The following is an 18,880-nucleotide window of genomic DNA, read 5'->3' as shown; positions in this document are numbered from 1 at the left end:
AAGCCAATAAGTAAGTAAGTAAGTAATGGCATTAACGTCAGAGGAAAGTCCCATATATTCCTTATGGCGATAAGGAGATGATATATTTCTCCGTTAATTAATTATAACAAATGAAGGTTTTCTTGTGCACTAGTAAGTCTGTGAGCTATGATTAGACAGTACAGTCACATGTGCGACATAATGCCGAACTATCAGCACAACAAACAGCGGTGAGAAGAGAGCAACCTGCTCAGAAATTCATTCCTGATTGCAAGTTAAACATTTGAATGTCGCTATATGCCGATATACATACTTTCATTATGCATTCAGCTAACATTTAAGACAGTTTTGGATAAACGAATACAATCAATACAAAGATTGTTGTGATCTATGAGGCAAGCAATAACTTGGTGGTTAAGCCTTTTCACTACAAAGCGGAAGGTTGTTGGTTCGATTCGTAATGGGGCCTTAGATATTTCCCATTTATATAATCCCTTCAGCCACATTAGGTCCCTGAGATTCACTCGGAGTCTAACAGAAATAAGAATATAACTGTCTCCTTGTGCTCAAAGGCGGTCAGCATGTAGGAAAGTCTAGAAAATGGAGCTGAACGAAGTTTCGAGTGAGTATAACCACCCCATACAACACAAACATACTGGATTCAGGACAATGGGATACAGATTACATAACACACCTATGAGCCAACAACACTACAATGAAAAAGTGAACACAATCAAATACATAGCACAAGAAAACGGTTACAATCCAAACATAATAGACAACATCATAAGAAAGACAAAACAAAAACTTAACAAACACAAAAACACGCAAAACACAACACAAACACAAGAACACAAGAGATACATCACACTAACATATGAAAACAAAAGCACACATAAGATCGCATCTTCATTCAGAAAGCAGAAATACAACACAGCATACAGAACAGAAAACACACTACAAAGACATCTCAACACACACAAAAAAAAAAAAAAACAAACAAATAAATACGACCACACAGGTGTATACAAACTCACATGTAATAGTTGCGACAAGTTCTACATTGAACAGACAGGCAGATCATTCCAAACACGCTACAAAGAACACATTAAAGCAATAACCAGAGGACACAATACATCTACATACGCCGATCACATAACCAATGCTAACCATACATACAATAACATAAATGCGGACATGGAAATCCTACGCATACAACCCAAGAACCAAAAACTCAGCACTCTAGAACAATACTAAATATACAAACACACTAAAACACACCCCCATAAAATTCTCAACATACAGATCAATTTCAGTACACACACACTATTTCACTCCACTTTTCAACACTTTTCAACAATCAAACGCACCCACACAACAGGCAGAGAAGTTCGAGATGACGCCGAGATCTAGTAGGCTCTGAGGATGGTGTGATGAAGCACCGAAACAGCAGTAAGCCGCACAGACTTACATAATTAACACGAGTAAGTCCGCTAGTTAATCAATTACTGAAAATATTAGTTCAAATAGCCTCAACTATGGATTAATCTTGCTCAGGATAGGGACCAATGGCGGGCTTATGTGAGGGTGGCAATGAACCTCCGGGTTCCTTAAAATCCAGTAAGTAAATAAGTAAGCCTCAACTATGCCCTGCAATATTACACGCTTGAGCGTCTTACGTAAGGCAGGCAGTTTACCTCTGCAATCAGTCACGAAGATGTAGTTATTTAAATAATACGACTAGTAAGAGCAGTGATCGATAAGACTACTCACTATGACCAAATACTCTATGACTGCGTCCTGGTTTGACTTTCTAGTCTAGAGGGAAAGGGCACAGGATGCGTAACTATTTTGTGTACGAACATACCTCTACCTGCGCTGTGACGTCACATATACTTCGAATCCGGCAACTTCATTCCAGTTTATAGGTATAGCTGAATTACGAAGCCTAGTAATTACTTTGTGCAGAATTGGAGAGATTAATTTTTTGCGTAGAAATTCTCATTTTATGATTTGTAAGAAAATATACACAGTTGATTTTCTGAGAAATCTTATACAGGGTGTATTCGAGGTGGTGTTACAAACTTTCAGGGATTATGGCGAAGGGCATATGTACCAATTTGAGATAAGGAACCATAGTCCGGAAATGACCGAGTCGAAAGTTACAAGCAAAAATAGTTCTGTGGAAATGAAATAATTTTATTCCTCTGTACACCTTATTTATGTGTATTTATCTGTACATCTTACGCATGCTGTATTCATCTGACGTTGTTTACGTTGTCTACTTACAGCATTCCATTCAGTGCGCTGTCTGAGGGAAGGGGCCAGGAAACTACACTAAAGCAATGCAGATAGCGTAATGTGTAACGGACATGGTCGGTCCTGATGTGCATGTCTGTAGACAGCAGTGTATGTGTACAAGTTGCAGTGTCCAGTCGATCAGTCCTAGTGAAATGGAGGAGTACTCGAGAGCGGAATAAGCAGACCTGATTTTCGAATACGGATGAGCCAATGGGAACAGTAGACAAGCTCACAGATTGTATCGGGGCAAGTACCCATGTAGGAAACATCCGGTCCATATCATTTTTCCACGACTGTTCCAAAAGTTAAGGGAAGAATGGCACGTGGTGCAAATTACAATTCCATTTCCACACAACTATTTTCGCTTATAACTTTCGACTCAGTCATTTCCGGACCATGGTTCCTAATCTCAAATTGATACATGTACCCTTCCTCATCATCCCTGAAAGTTTGTAACACCACCTCGGAAACACTCTGTATATACGATATCGGTATATATTGTATTCTTAGCTTGTACTTAATGTTTGAAGCTCACATATTGAAGTATTTTACATATAAAGGAAGAGGCGAGACCTGGCATGTGAGCTGTGCGTTAGGGGAAAGAATAATTATTAGCATTATTAGCTATGATAAAGAGAATTTATTTCATGTTAGTTACTAGTATACGAATCTCCCGACGTAGAAGTTCATCTCTAAAACTTATCTTCTCCTTCTATACCCATTGGTGATATAGCCACGACACATGATTTGGTCGCAGGACAGGTCTTGCCTTCTGTAGTCTACCATACAACTTATTTTAATTTGATGGAGTTTTATGCATTTTAGCAAGAAATTTATAGCGTAAAATATATTAAAATTAACACGTTCAATATTACTTATATTTTGTAATACTAGAGCGTTATCAAAGCAATAAAATTGTTTCAGAAGTAATATGCGCTACATATTCATAACCTGTAGCGTAAATATATAAGTTCCCTTAATTTCTACAGTTCTTTTAGAAAATACACCTTATATACACCATAATAAATACTAGTGAGATAGGACATACCGTGTCTCCAAACACTGTAGATTTCAGTCAGTCTCGTAGCTTTGTTACAGATCGCAGGCTTATCAGTCCCTGGAACCCGATTCGATTTTCGTCGCCGACTGTAATGACGGCCACTTTTGTTACATATGAGATTGGTTTTTCTTGAAATTCTTCCGTTTCCCTCAAGAAATTTAATTTCACCAACATAAACCATTTCACGCATTGTCTCTTCATTTCATCATGGTAATATCCGTCTCAATTTAGCCTATTATAAAGATGGCGTGTAGGTGTTGTAGCCTAATAGTTTAAGTAACATCACATCATTATGGCCAGCCAGATTTTGTGGTATTTCTATGTATCGCTTACGATCTGTACAGTTCATAATTCATCTGAATCGACTTTGTGCATCATAGAAATGAAATAATTTCATCTATCAAATTGTCCATTACCTAACTGTATCCCTTGAAAGACTTGTACTCACAATAATTTCTCGCTGTAGTTGAAATGCAGAATGACTTCCTTCCGGCTCTTCCAATAAAATACATGTTTACTTTTATTTATAAAGAAAAAATAAGAGTTCATTGTGTTAATGAATTAGCACCAGAATGTGGCATCCAATATTTAAAGAAATAATTTCTATGGAAACTTAACAGTGAATTTATGTCATTTTTATGTTAGGATCCTAGCAACGGTAAGTCCTTACGAGGCTATGGACTGCAACTACTTACTGTAGGTTATAAGGTAAGCTAAATATCTCAATAAAATAAAACCATAAATTGAACTCTGTGAGCGTGTGTATGTTTAGGACCAGTAATCGCACTACAGGTTTTGATTTATCTAGAGAAAATCAAAACTCGAGTGAGATTTAATTGATTATTACATGATAAGTATAATAGTTATTTATGGTACTTGTGAGATAAGTGCATCTTTATTGTGCGAGTGGAAAGATTTAAGCACGAGGCTCACGCCTCGTGCTTAAATTACACGAACGCAATGAAGATCACGCTCACAAGTACCATACGTAATTTTATCCATGACCATAACAAACAATTTTGTTTTATAAAAGAAATATTTTGAAAACAAGTCCTCATATTATAATCAGATATCATGGCATGCATTTTAGAATCGATATGTGTACTAGGTAGGTCATGATGTAGGAGGCCATGAATAGTGAAGAATGGGACTTAAGGCGTTGGATAAATAACAAATTATAATTAATTATATGATTTAATATATATTTTTTTCACTTTAAACGTGTATTTTCATCTTTTTGAAGTTTCAGGGATTATTTAGAAGTGTTCACGGGACTAATGTGATGAAAATAAGTTCACATATTACTTCTGTAAACTTAAGAGGAATATTAAAACGTAATTAATCATCGTGTCTGTTTAGCTCAGTTGATTAACGCGTGTACGCTTGTTGTTATTTGTTATTAAATATTAAATCCTATAAACCCAACTTCGCAGGTTCAAGTCTCCTCGCATCCCAAAAGGTAAATTATTACAAAATTAAAAAAAAATACATATTAGACATGGATGCAATACACAAATTACGACGTAGTAGATAGAGAAAAGAGAAGGAGATTGAGTGTATGTATATTTAAGAAATGGTAATAAAGAAGTAGAGGTAGTGACATCTAGTAACTAATATATTAATTTCTTGAGTAATAGTTGAATGGAAAAGTATACTAGGAACATACTAATGAACTGTGAGAAAAAGTTCAAGCTGTGAAGTAAAGTCTTTATCTCACTAGTGGAATAAAGTAATGTTGAATAAAAGCCTACTTTAGAAACGCAAAAGTATTTAGTAAAGGCATGTTTTTTGTTATGGTCATGGACAAAGTATATAAAAATTAGAAGTAATAAAGTACCGGTACTCTAATACTAATACAATAAAATATTAATTGATGTACTATATTCTATTTCACTAATGTTAGCTTCTCCAAAACATTTGAACGAAGCCGCCATTTTCAGTGCAATATCCATGCGGTAAACAAATGACAATCGCAAAGCATGTTTTATAGTAGGCCTACCGTAAATAATTTGCAGTTTGAAGTGTTGTCAAATTAAAGAAGCAGGTAAGCTTAGTAACTAACTTGAAAAAAAAACAATGCCGAATAGGAAGGAAAAAACTTCATAGATGGAAGGGAGTAGTATTGGAAGATCACAGAAAGAATGGAGGAATTTTGTTGATGCCTCCTGGCAGGGGAGAATGTAGGCGGAAAGTAGCTTATGTAAAAGAAGATGTATAATGTGGAAATAACTTCAATGTGATCTGAAAACTAACTAGTAGTCGATAAATACCTGCGCTGGTTTCCCCAAGTTTACAATTTTCGCCAAGAGGAAACTTAGGAAGTAATGAACGCGACATGAAATCGGTTCACTGAACCGAACATAAGCGGCTCTATCACACCGTAGAACCGCACTAAACTTTTGTGACCTCGTCAGGTGATCCACAGCCACAACGGCTGCGTTTCTGAGACGCAATTTGTGGTCTCAGGCTTGTAAAGCCAATTATGCATACAATTTAAAATGATCCCTTGAAACGAGAGCTCACACTAAACCGTTACCGGCGCTGAACATTTCACAATTACAAATACGGAATTTAAAATTTATCAGTATGACTACAGAAATTTATAGTTTTGGTGCGCCATTGAATTTTAAATTTAGCTTTTAAATGAATATAAAGAAAACATGTATTTAGGTCATCGTTAACACTCGTAACACATTTTACCTTAAAATTTCAATACACAAGGAAATCGGACACATATTATACTGTTCATGTTTGCAAACTGAAAGGTAATAGTACATCATGCAACGAGCCTATAATGGTAGTAGTTAAGACGCGAGCATGTTTGTTTATGAAACGAGCGCAAGCGAGTTTCATAATTTTCATACGAGCGTCTTAATTACCATTATAGGCAAGTTTCATACGAATTTTTATGCTGGACCATATTTCTAACTTGAAATTATTCATAAGTATTCATGTTAAGTGAGGAGCGGAACTGACCTGAATTGTGAGATGTGCGCAGACGCGAAAGTGTTGATTTTTTCCGAGGCACGAATGTCATTGACCTTGATATAATCTAGAGAATAACATTAACATTAGGCTTGATATAACCTGGAAATTGATTTAGAATTGAAAAACGAGATGACAAATTGAATTTATTTTAATATAATTTACAATTATCGCTAATTATTATAGTAACAGAAGATAACCTTCTGAGACAGTATTGGATTTCCAGACTCCGTGACTTTTCGCTAATTGTCTTTCGATTGCATATCCGAGAATAATCGATACTTGCGGTTTTATAATGGTACAATGGTGATTTCTCATTGGCTGAACAACTGAATTGTAATGAATAGGTTTACTTTAATGAGGTGCATTAAAGGGCTACTACCAGGTGTATAATTACTACATTTCGGCATGGTCGAGCATAAAATTGATAAAACAGTTATATTACCGGTTGTTCTGAATGTTAGTGAAACTTGAACTCTCACTTAGAGACAGGAACAGAGGTTAAAGGTGTTTGAGAATAAGATGCTTAGGAAAATATTTGGGGCTAAGCGGGATGAAGCTACAGGAGAATGGAGAAAGTTACATAACGCAGAACTTCACGCATTGTATTCTTCACCTGACATAATTAGGAAAATTAAATCCAGACGTTTCAGATAGGCAGGGCATGTAGTACGTATGGGTGAATCCAGAAATACATCTACAGGGCATGTAGTACGTATGGGTGAATCCAGAAATACATCTAGTGTGTTAGTTGGGAGTCCGAGAAAAGATCTTTTGTGGGGGGGCCGAGATGTAGATGAGAGTATAATAATAAAATCGATTTGAGGGACGTGGGATATGATGGTAGAAACTGGATTAATATTGCTCATGATAGGGACCGATGGAGGGCTTACGTGAGGGCGGCAACGAAACTCCGGATTTTCTAAAAGCTATAAGAAGTAAGCACATGTTTGCACTTATATGTGCCTGTGTAAGTGTTTAAGACAAAGTGCCTGGACTATCATTGCGGAACGCTTGCTAGTTCGAGTTCTTGTGAGAAGGAATTTTCTCATGAAATTTCGGTCATGGGACCAGTGCCCACCCAATACCGACATGAATTTGGGGAGCTATGACAAGTAGCGAAATCCGTTTTTCTAAAGCAGCATACATATATGAGTATGTGCCTACATAGAGACATAAAATGTCTTGCTGGTTAAATTACAGCGAAACCCGGGATAGATACATGTACTTTGTCTCATAACGGCTCATTCTGCACCCAATATTCGATTATTTGCCATTTCAGACCGATAGGTGGCCCAAGTACAATAGGTCTGCATGTTTTCTATGGAACCTTTCAATCTAGAACTGAGTTACCTTATTTTCTGTAAATCTACAACACGTGATCTTCAGTTTTACTTACAACGGAAGAAAGAAATCATGATGTAGATTTGTTTCGTTCCTTAAAAGCCTCCTGCTCATGTTCCAACCCATGAATTTCTAATATCAAGCTGGTGTGGATTTCCGTAAACATTGAGAATTCAAGGTTGTGTGGGTGGGATGAAGGGATGGTTAGGCTAAATGACATGAGACCGAGTAATCTTACAATGTTAGTATGGGTTAAATGGGGGGGATAGCTATGTGACATGTAACCGAGGGATCTTACAAAGAATGGGTTAAATGAGACAATAGATAAGTGACATAAAAACAAGCTTAGAGAGGTTAAATGAGGGGATAGCTATGTGATGTGAAATGAGGAATCTTACAAGTTTAGGGAGGTTAAATGAGGAGATAGCTATGTGACGTGAAATGAGGAATCTTACAAATTTAGGGAGGTTAAATGAGGGGATAACTATGTGACACGAAATCTAGAAATCTTACAAGATTAGGGAGGTTAAATGAGGAGATAGGTATGTAACATAAACTCGAGAAATCTTACAAGTTGAGAAACGTTAAATGGGGGATAGTTATGTGACTTGAAACAGAGGATTTTATAAGGTTAGTGTGGTTTAAATGAGGGGATAGCGAAGCGATATGAAACAGAGGTATCTTACAAAATTAGAGTGGGTTAGGTGTGGGGATAGCTATTTGGCATGGGGCCGAGGAGTGTGACGAGGATAGATTAGGCTGGATGAAGGGAGACCTAAGTGACACGAGACCGACGAATCTTACAATGTTAGAGTGGGTAAAATGAGGGGTAAATTATGTGACAGGTGGTCGAGGACTGTGACAAGATTGAACTGGGTTAGATATGGAGATAGTTAAATGACACGAGACGGAGTAGATTAACGAGGTTAGGGTGGATTAGATGAAGAAATGCCTAATTGACACGAGACCGAGAAATCTTACAAGGTTAGACTGGATTAAATGATGGGATAGCTAAGTGACAGGTGGTTGAGGATTGTGACAAGGTTAGAGCGGTGATAGGTGTTAGGATGTCGAAGATTGTGACAAGGTTAGAGTGGGTTAAATGTGGGGATAACTAAGTGACAAGAAGTCGAGGACCGTAATAAGTTTAGAGTGATTTCGATGTGGCGACTGCTAAAAGGCATGAGGCCGAGGAATGTGACGATGATATATTGGGTCAGATCAAGGGATACTTAGGTTACATGATAATGAGGAATCTTAGAAGGTTAGAATGGATTAAATGAAGGTATAGCTAAGTGATAGGAAGTAGAGTACTGTGACTAGGTTAGAAATGTTGTACAAATAGCTAAAGGACGTGAAGCCGATAAATGTGATGAGGATAGAGTGGGTTAGACGATGGGATATCTAAGCGAAATGAGAACGAGAAGTGTTACAAAGATAGAGTGAATTAAATGAGAGGGGAAAGCTAAGTGACATGAAGCTGGGAAGCGACAAGGTTAAAGGAAATGTAGAGCATATATAGCTATAGTATATCATTTAAATGCATTTGTAGTCGTTTTCAGCGATTTTCCTTGGGTAACATTATATTTCCACCCTTTTCGTTTTGATAACTTATTATAATATCTTTCAAAATCATAGTTTTCCTTCAGTACATTAAAAAATCGTACCACTTTTACTAATTCGTGCTAGTGACCACTCCAGTCAATTTTTTAAAATATAATAATTAAGTTCACTGCCAACATATCGCTTCTCTTTTATTTGTACGTCCCGGTCACTAGCAGCGGCACTCGCTGCTGTGCTAAATACATTATCCAGTTGTGTCCAACGAATAACAGTAGTTACACAATTGAATAAATCACAACCAAAGTTGAGAAATAAGTAAATAAAGAACTATCTCGAGAGTAAAGTCATGAATGTTTTCAGGATCGGAAACAAAAATAATACATGATAATTGACAAAATCTTAATAAAGAGCTACTCGTTAGTTAAATAATATTAATTGTATAAAAGTAAATATTAAGTTACATACATGTACAAAAGAAAACTCGGGTTAGTAATGTACAGTAGGTGGAAGTTTTATAATTTACGTTACCGAAATGGGTATAGCATAAATAAGTGAACAATCCAAGTGCTGAAAGAGGTGAACTTGAAAGCAATATATGTCAGGAGCGAATGCTAGTCACGAAAGTTAGGCTTCCTCTTTTATTCATAGGGAAGATGGGGGGATATAATAATTCAAAATTTATAAAAATAATCAGACCCACATAAATAATTTATTTTATAATTATGAAATCATTATGAGTCATAGATCATATTCGCTTATAAGATATAGAAGTTCGATTAATATAACAAACATGGCCAACAAAACAGTTTATTTAGTTTTTTCGACTCTGCCAATCAATGCATATTGTTGTATTAAGCTGCACTGAACGAGCGCACATATTCTCTATGTCTGTCTTCTCTTGAATAATCCTTCGGGAAAATGGATTTATATTAATAATAAGGTTTCAATAACACACAATTCCGAAGTCATTGCAATACTTCAAATTAATGTTTAAGAATTAATAATACAAGCAGCAGCTAACACATGCATTCCGCTTTCATACAATTACTTGCACTCGCAAATCACAGCACATTCCCACTGTCAATACTGGTAGCGTTAAACAGCGTTGGTGTAGCTCTCGGACCAGAGCTTCAAACAACACGTAACAGAAGCATGTGCGCCTAGGACGGACTAAGGAGGAAGGCACTTGCGCGCGCATCATATTCTCGCTGTTTCTACGTCTTTCCTGCAGCTCCGAGAAACGAGGAAGCGTTGCGATACTTGCGGTGTGCAAACTGCGGATGGTATTACGCCTATACAGTATTCCAAATCTATACTAATAATAAATCTGTAGCCGAAATTTTTCTGGTAATTTTCGATTTTCCAAAAATAATTGGTCCTAACATATATAATTAACCACCCTGAAACCGAAAATCGCATTTTTGAAATCTTTGTTTGTATGTTTGTCTGTATGTTTGTTACCTTTTCACGCGATAATGGCTGAACCGATTTATATGAAAATTGGAATATAAATTAAGTTCGTTGTAACTTAGATTTTATGCTTTATGGCATTCAAAATACATTATTTAAAAGGGGGGTTATAAGGGGGTCTGAACTAAAAAAATCGAAATATCTCGCTTATTATTGATTTGTGTGAAAAATGTTACATAACAAACGTTTCTTTACAAATGATTTCCGATAAGTTTTATTCTTTACAAAATTTTGATAGGACTGATATTTAATGAGATAAATGAGTTTGAAATTAAAATAACGCCATCTAAGACGGTGCAATGAATTAAGAACAAATGACTTCGTCTATAAGGCGCCTTGGACAACAACAATCGAAACAGGGGCCTTGGACATTAACAATCGAAAGCTATTAAACATAGCCTACAGAGAATGTTTCTGTATGAAGTAATATCAGAAGTTAAATTAACCGATTTGTATAATTAATTATTATTTCACCATTGGAAAGTGTAGTTTCTCTAGATGGACATAATGCTATAATGTTATTACAGTAACGTCTGAGTAAATCGAGGACAGGTAAGATTAAAATAGCTTCTTATGCACAGAAAATTTGATAGGCTATTTTGTACATTCGTTTTCTGTATTTCTTAAAATAATAATTATGTACAGCTGTCAAAAGAAAAAGTGGCCGCTCTCCTGGAACAAAGTTCCCTTCGGGTATCTTCGCTACAATTCGGAGACAGGCGATGTTACATGTTGTTGGACCACGTTGCCTGATATCTACAGTTATAATTGAAGTATTCTGTGTGTTATCGATAGCATAATGGTAGCGTTGAGGCCTCTTATTCATGAGGTCCTGCGTTCGACTACAACCACGTACATTTTATGTTCTTTTTTGTTCTGTTTTTGAGAGAGACAAACTATACATAACGGCTCCTTTTTCTTTTATGATTATTTTAGTAATTAACATCAGGTTCATTAATATATTATGCCATGACTTTATCATTATGATATTGTGGCTGCAAATGGAAAGAAAAAAGATTTTATTCTCAATAAAAATATCTTTCGTGGCATAAACATAACAAATTTACTGGCGTCGGCCTTAAAACATTCAAACAATTAAGCGTTCAAAAAACAAAACAAAAAGCCATAATTCAATATTTAGTCTATCTTCCTCTTATCTCGATCATCTTGCAGTCGAGTGGGCATGGAATTGACTAGTCTATGCAAATAGCGACTGTTTTTAGACACGATATTCCAGGCATTCTGAACATACATACATAAGTGTTCTGTCCATGGGCAGGTCTTTCATTGCAAACCCAGCAATCTCCAATCTTTCCTATTTTCTGCCTTCCTCTTAGTCTCCGCATATGATCCACATATCCTAATGTCGTCTATTATTCTTTTCAACCAGAGACCCAACAAATTCCTTTTTGTCTTTCTAATCAGTTTCAGCATCATTCTTTCTTCACTCACTTTTTCAAACACAATTTTATTTATTATTCTGTCTGTCCACTTCACACGCACCGTTCTTCACCACATCCACATTTCAAATACTTCAATTCGTTTCTCTTCATTTCGTCGTAATGTCCATGTTCCTTCCCCATACAATGCCACACTCCACACAAAGCACTTCACTAGTTTGTTCCTTAGTTCTTTTTCCAGAGGTCCGCAGAAGATGCTTCTTCTTCTATTTAAAGCTTCCTTTGTTCATGTTTGTAGTTTTTCTTGGGAAGGACAGGCCTAAATGCGGTAACATCCCGTTGCTTTCCGCACACCACTATCTCTTTCGCATCTTATTAAATTCCAGGGGACCCAAGCGTGGAGATGAGGAGAGTGGATTTGACTAATTGGGCCCTCCGGACTTCACCGAAATTCACGGCAAGGGTTAAATATTAATTCTATCAGGATGTTTGACCCTATCAGAGATCGGGAAATCTCAATTAGCCTTTGCCCCCCGCATCCTGGACTAGCTTCTACGAATCATCAGAAAATCTTAGAGTGTGATTGGGCCAATTTTTCCGAAAATGTTTCCACACTTTTGCCCTCGTAGCTCAGCGGACGAACGTCGGAATTTAGATGTCAACGTCTCAGGTTCAATTCCTCGTTACTCCTTTTCATTTTATTGTGGTTCAAGATAGTATAATGTAATAATACAAAAAGAAAAACTAATAGCAGTATTATGCAACTAGATTTTTCCAAACCTAATATTAAATTTATGTTATTTATATCGCTAAAGAACGATTACAATATAAATAACTTGAATATTATTTATACAGTATCACTAAAGAACGATAACATAATATAAATGATAAATATCGGTTTGTTTAATTAATATAAGATATTATATAATACGTGTTTAATTATCTAAATAAAGTAACTTATTTTACAAAGAAAGATGTTTATTTGTGTTATAATAATTACCTACATAAAATACAGATTATTTATATTGCGAAAGAACAATAACAATGTAAATAACTTGAATATTATTTTATAATGCTAATGAAGGAAAACAGAATATAGGGTAAATGATAACTTGAATATTATTTATATCGCTAAAGAACGATAACAATATAAAAAACGTGAATATTATTCATATCGGAATTTCACAGATTTATTACAGATGTATTTAAGAAATTGTAGAAGAATAGTAATTAGTAACAGTGTCCTATTTATTCTTCTTGGAGCCAAATTTGTAACTTTTAAAAGTGTGGTTACTATGTTGAAGTGTATGTGTTGCAACGGATGCTTGATTTGTTATGTATGTGAGTCAGTTATGGGATGCTTGATGTCGTCGCAATGTCGTAATTATAGTTTGATTGTGTTTGTGTGACTATTATGTATTAATTTATAATGTATGATATGGAAAGCAGCATATTTGTGTTATAGAAGTGTTACGTATGTGTGTTGTTAATGTTTTTGTATGTTTCAAATTGATAACTGATATTTGTTTTGCAATCGCAATGCCTAATTTACGGATTGTTTATGTTTTGTTTACATCGCGTAAGCTAATTTAATTTTCTTTTCCATTTCTCTTTATGCTTATCTGTTTTGTGTATGAAACTATAGCCCTAACATACATATGTAAAATAGGGCTAACCCCCACTGGAGATACAATAATAATAATAATAATAATAATAATAATAATAATAATAATAATAATAATAATAATAATAATTATTATTATTATTATTATTATTATTATTATTATTATTATTATTATTAATCATATCGTTATAAAACGATAACAGAATACAAATGATGAATTGAATTTTATTCATATCCCTAAAGAACGATAACAAAATATAAATAACGTGATATCTATCAAGAACGATAACTGGATATAAATGATAATTTGAATATCATTTACATCGCTAAAGAACGATTAAAAAATAAAATGAAAACTTGAAGAAGGCGCGAACCCACAACCTTTGAATCATTAAACAAGCACTCTACCGCTGGTCTGCGAGGAGCAGATATGGAACACTTCCATAGTTTCGGAACTGCTTGTACAAGCACATGCATCGTGTAACATCGCCGCGACCCGAAGTGGACTTTGAAAATATTCGCTGTTCACGAGTGCGGCCACATTTTTTTTTTTGACAGCTGTACACTCATTTTAATCTCAGAGAATTAACGAACAACGAGAGTGTAAATTGATTTAGTATGCAGTAATAGTACGTTAGCTTAGCAATCCATTATTTTATAATTCAAAATTTAACTATGCTCAATTGAATCTTGCTAAAATACATAACATATACATGCAATAAATGCAATGCAAAAAAAATGGGTAATGAGCGAAGCAGATTATCTTGCGCTGTTGTAAAAGTTGTTCCCTGGATCAAACGTCCTATTTTAATTATGTAATTACTTTATATTTATTTCTAACAGGTGCAGCGGAGCGCACGGGTACGGGTAGTATCAAAATAAATTTCAATGTACGTAACGCCATTTTGAGAAATAGCCTACACATTCTACGAAAATATTGGGCTTGCGCAGCTGAGAAATCGCCCCTGATATATGTTCAATGTACTCACAGGCGACGCATGTAAGTGGAGATGTTGGCTGGGATGTCCGTGAAGGCGGCGCCCCTGCAGCGGCACTCCGGTTCGGGCTCCAGGTGGTGCACTCGCTCAGTCTCCGTGCTGTTGTAGCACACACACTCGCTGCCAGGCTGCCACCCGCCACTGATCACCATTGGCTCCAGCTCGAAGCCAGTCTCAGCCTCCGTGTCGTTCTCAGCGGCCGTAATAATCACCAAAACACCCGTCACTGCGGCGCAGAACGTGAGGCATTGCCTGCAAATGAAAACAACAATTTTTGTGTGTAAAACGTTTCTTTATTTGTATTGCATTTTATTTCGGAATATTTCTCTGCCTACAGAATATTTCAAATATCGTAAATTTGTTGTACTTATGGCTTTTAGAGAACCCGGAGGTTCATTGCCGCCCTCATAAAAGGCAGCCATCTGTCTCTATCCTGAGCAAGATTAATCCGGTCCCTATCACCATGTCCCACCTCCCTCAAATCCATTACGTCTACAATATTTTCCTCTCATCTACGTCTCGACCTCCCCAGAGGTATTTTTCCCTCCGGTCTACCAACTAACTCTGTGCATCTGGATTCGCCCATACGTGCTACATGCACTGCCCATCTCAAACGTCTGAATTATGTCAGGTGAGGAATGTAATGCGTGGAGTTCTGCATTTTTGTAACTTTTTCCATTTATTTTTTATTTAATTTTTTATTATTATTTTAACTAGCTAGCTAGTTAGTGAGCACAAATTAAAATTATAAAACAAAAATGTTTCTAACCACTAGCATAAGAGCCAGGCTCGTGTACGGTGTGGTCTTAGTCAGTATAAAACATAAAATTTACAAGGACAGTTTACTGAATACAGTAAGTAACTTAATTCAAACCAATAAATAACACACAAGAGAAAAAAAAAGAGAAAAAACATAATTAATATAAACTGACAATCTGACAGAAGCCAGTGATATTCAATAAAAATATGAATATAGTCGACAGAAATAAAAGGTAAAAAAATACACACATTTGTTAATATTATATATCTTGAATAATTTTATAAATTTCTTTTTGAAAAGCTTCTATTTTAAAATATTTCAAATTTAGAAAAAGGTTTGTAATTTTATTATAAACTTCATCCCTCTTATCCTCAAATATTTTCCTAAACCGTAAGCTTTTTTAACAGTAATAACAACATTATAAACAATAGTAGAAATAGCAAAGCGGCTTTAGTAGCAGAAGTAATAAAGTATTATTGGCAGTAGTAGAAAAAGTAGTGACAGAAATAATAGCAGTATTAGTAGAAATAGTAGTAACTAGTAGGAATAGAGTAATAGAAGTGGTAAGCTAGTAAAGTAGCTGCAGTAACAGAAGTAAAAGACGCAGTAGCAGTAGTAATAGAAATAGTACTAGCAGCAGTAGTTATAGTTCCATGAACTATGTTCAGTACAATTGCACATAGTTACGGTGTTATCTCCCAGGAGTCAATAATGAACATGGAACATGACTGTGGAATTAGCATTAAATTTGTAATATTTAAGAATTTATTAATTTAATATGGTATCTGTACTTATTAATTACAAAATATTACAGTATTAATAGAAATAGTAATAGTTGCAGTTGTAATAATAGAGCTACTAGCAGTAACAGTAGAAGCAGTAGTACTAGTAACAATAGTAATAGAAAAAGCAGTAGTATGGCTAGTAATAGAATTGGTAGTATTAACAGTAGTAATAATTATTCAATTAGAAGAAGTAGGAGTCGTAATACAAATAGTAGTACTAGTAGTAGAATTAATAATAATATTAATATTAGTACCTACATGTGCTTTACTTTTACTTTCTACCTTTACTTCTTAACTTTGTTCTAGAGCATGCCATTAGGAACATCCAGGATAACAAAGAGGGTTTTGAATTAATGGGTTACGTCAGCTGCTTTTCTATGCTGCGGATGAGATCAATGTTAGAAAAAAATCCATAAATGATTAGGGAAAACACGGGAATTTTACTTGAAGCAAGTAAAAAGATAGATATGGAAGTAAATCCCATAAAGACAAAGTATAAGATTATGTCTCGTGTTCAGGATATTGTACAAAATGAAAATATAAAAATTCGGAATTTATCCTTTGAAGAGGTGGGAAAGTTCAAATATCTTGGAGTAACATCAACAAAACTGCATTCATAACACAAGAGCTAACAAAATATACAAACAATCAAGTTGTTGGCGTAATAACCATAACCGTTTTGAAACAAATCAAGTATTGCATAATGATGACTATTACACTTTTACTACGTCACACTACTTTTTACAAATAAAACGGTACGGAAAGACGTCCTTAAATCAATCATGGCTGCTTATCGCACAATTTTATCGCGTCCCTAGCATTTGTTTCACTTTATCGCTTTCCTAGCATTTGTTTATTTTTGTCACTACCCTAGCATTTGTTTCTTTGTTTGCCAACATTTCAAACAGCACTGGTCTGGACGTCAAAAAAAAAAAAAAAAAAAAAAAAACAGAAAATTACAAACCACTCCAGTCGATGCACATCAGTTTCAAATATGACTGGAATTGGCATTCAAGAACAAGAATTAATAAAGATCATTGGTCACAGCTATGTATCTTCCCTGAAACCCTATTTACAAATAAATGAAGAGCACCATTCGGAAATCCTGAATAAGTTGAGGAATACACCACGTACATCAACGAGTTCACTTCTTTTACTCACACGTCCAATATAACATCAACTGAACCACCAACCACTAAAAAATTCAAATTTGAAAATTATACTTTCAAAAATTGTTTCTTTTAAAATTATTCATGTTTATTTTTTATTTCATCATCGTTAATTAAAACGTTTCTTGTTTATTTCATCATACCTAATTTAAACTTTTCTAATACTTGTTTATATTATTTAGTCCATTTTGAATCTTGCGTACACCACTTTTAACACTTGAATATAATTAATTGATGAACTAGTGAACTTACTCTGCCTCCACATTTCAACACTTTCCAACAGTAAAACACACCCTCTTAACAGGAAGAGAAGTTCGAGATGACGCCGCGATCTAGTAGGCTATGATGATGGTGCGTGAAGCACTGAAACAGCTGTGAGCCGGACAAATATTACATATTTAACACGAGTAAGTCCACTAGTTCATCAATTAATTATATTATTTAGGTTATGTTTGTTATAGCTTATGCTATATGATATTATGAATAGTCACGTATCAGATTGTTTAATACTAAGATTTATTGAAAATCATCTGTCAAGTGACGTTGATTACTGGGATCCGGATGATTGAAGTGGAATGCAAATGTTTTAATAAAAATGAAACTGAATCAACAAAACCTTCTTGACTAGTAACCGTCCACAGAGTTAAATGAAGATTTCATAGTTGGCACGACTGATAACAAGAAAACAGCTAATCATAACACACTACTGCAATCTAGCGTAATGTTGAGTTGGTACAATAATACATTTGAAGACAGTTGTTTTTTCGTAAGTCAATTAGTATTTTATTGTATTGGAGTACTTTGTTACTTCTTATCTTTATATACTTTCTTCTAATCGTGTAATAGTCAATTAAATCGGACTCGAGTTTTGATTTTTCTCTAGATAAATCAAAACCTCTAGTAAGATCACTGTTGAAAAAATACGCCCCCTCAGTTGATATTAATAAAACCACAGGAGAAAAAATATTATGTTACCATAAAATATTCTTTCTAAATGCAATGTTTTACATGTCATAGCTTTACGCCCAAATTTCCCTCATTCAATGCTCATTACAATAAACGTTACTTTGCAAAAACCCTCTATGGCTGATTACGGTCGCAACCAAACCCAATAAACGTTCTAGCTCTCTGCCTTGCTCAGTGTTAACGTGGCCCAGCAGTAGATTCATCTCCTGCTCTTCCCCGAATCGAAACGTTCCCTCTTATATTTACTCTAACAGACCAACTCTTTCTCCTTTGTATTTTATCTCATATTGCCCTGACAATTCTATTATCAATCATTCCTATAGACAGAGTCGAACTCGATCACGTCTGTTTACTGTACAACTTATTGGTGCTGCCATAGAAGTAAAGGGGGAAGTTGGACGGTTCTACTTAAGGAAGGAACCACATGTTGACACCTAATTCTCGTCTGTACATATATCTGTTGGCTGTAATTCAAT

General features: G+C 35.2%; 1 protein-coding gene across 1 annotated transcript in view; it reads right to left on the bottom strand.

Annotated features, from left to right (window-relative positions):
• LOC138704227 (follicle-stimulating hormone receptor-like) overlaps nt 1-18,880 on the bottom strand; it is a 1,032,731-nt gene that overhangs the window by 553,539 nt on the left and 460,312 nt on the right. Inside the window, exon 3 of the mRNA XM_069832108.1 lies at nt 14,716-14,976. Coding sequence (XP_069688209.1) covers nt 14,716-14,976 — 261 coding nt within the window. The remainder of the gene's footprint in view (nt 1-14,715; nt 14,977-18,880) is intronic.

This window comes from Periplaneta americana, chromosome 8, assembly GCF_040183065.1.
Source record: "Periplaneta americana isolate PAMFEO1 chromosome 8, P.americana_PAMFEO1_priV1, whole genome shotgun sequence".
In the NCBI taxonomy this organism is placed as follows: domain Eukaryota; kingdom Metazoa; phylum Arthropoda; class Insecta; order Blattodea; family Blattidae; genus Periplaneta; species Periplaneta americana.
The sequence above is the reverse complement of the archived record's forward strand: the minus strand, read 5'-3'. Positions and strand labels throughout refer to the sequence as shown.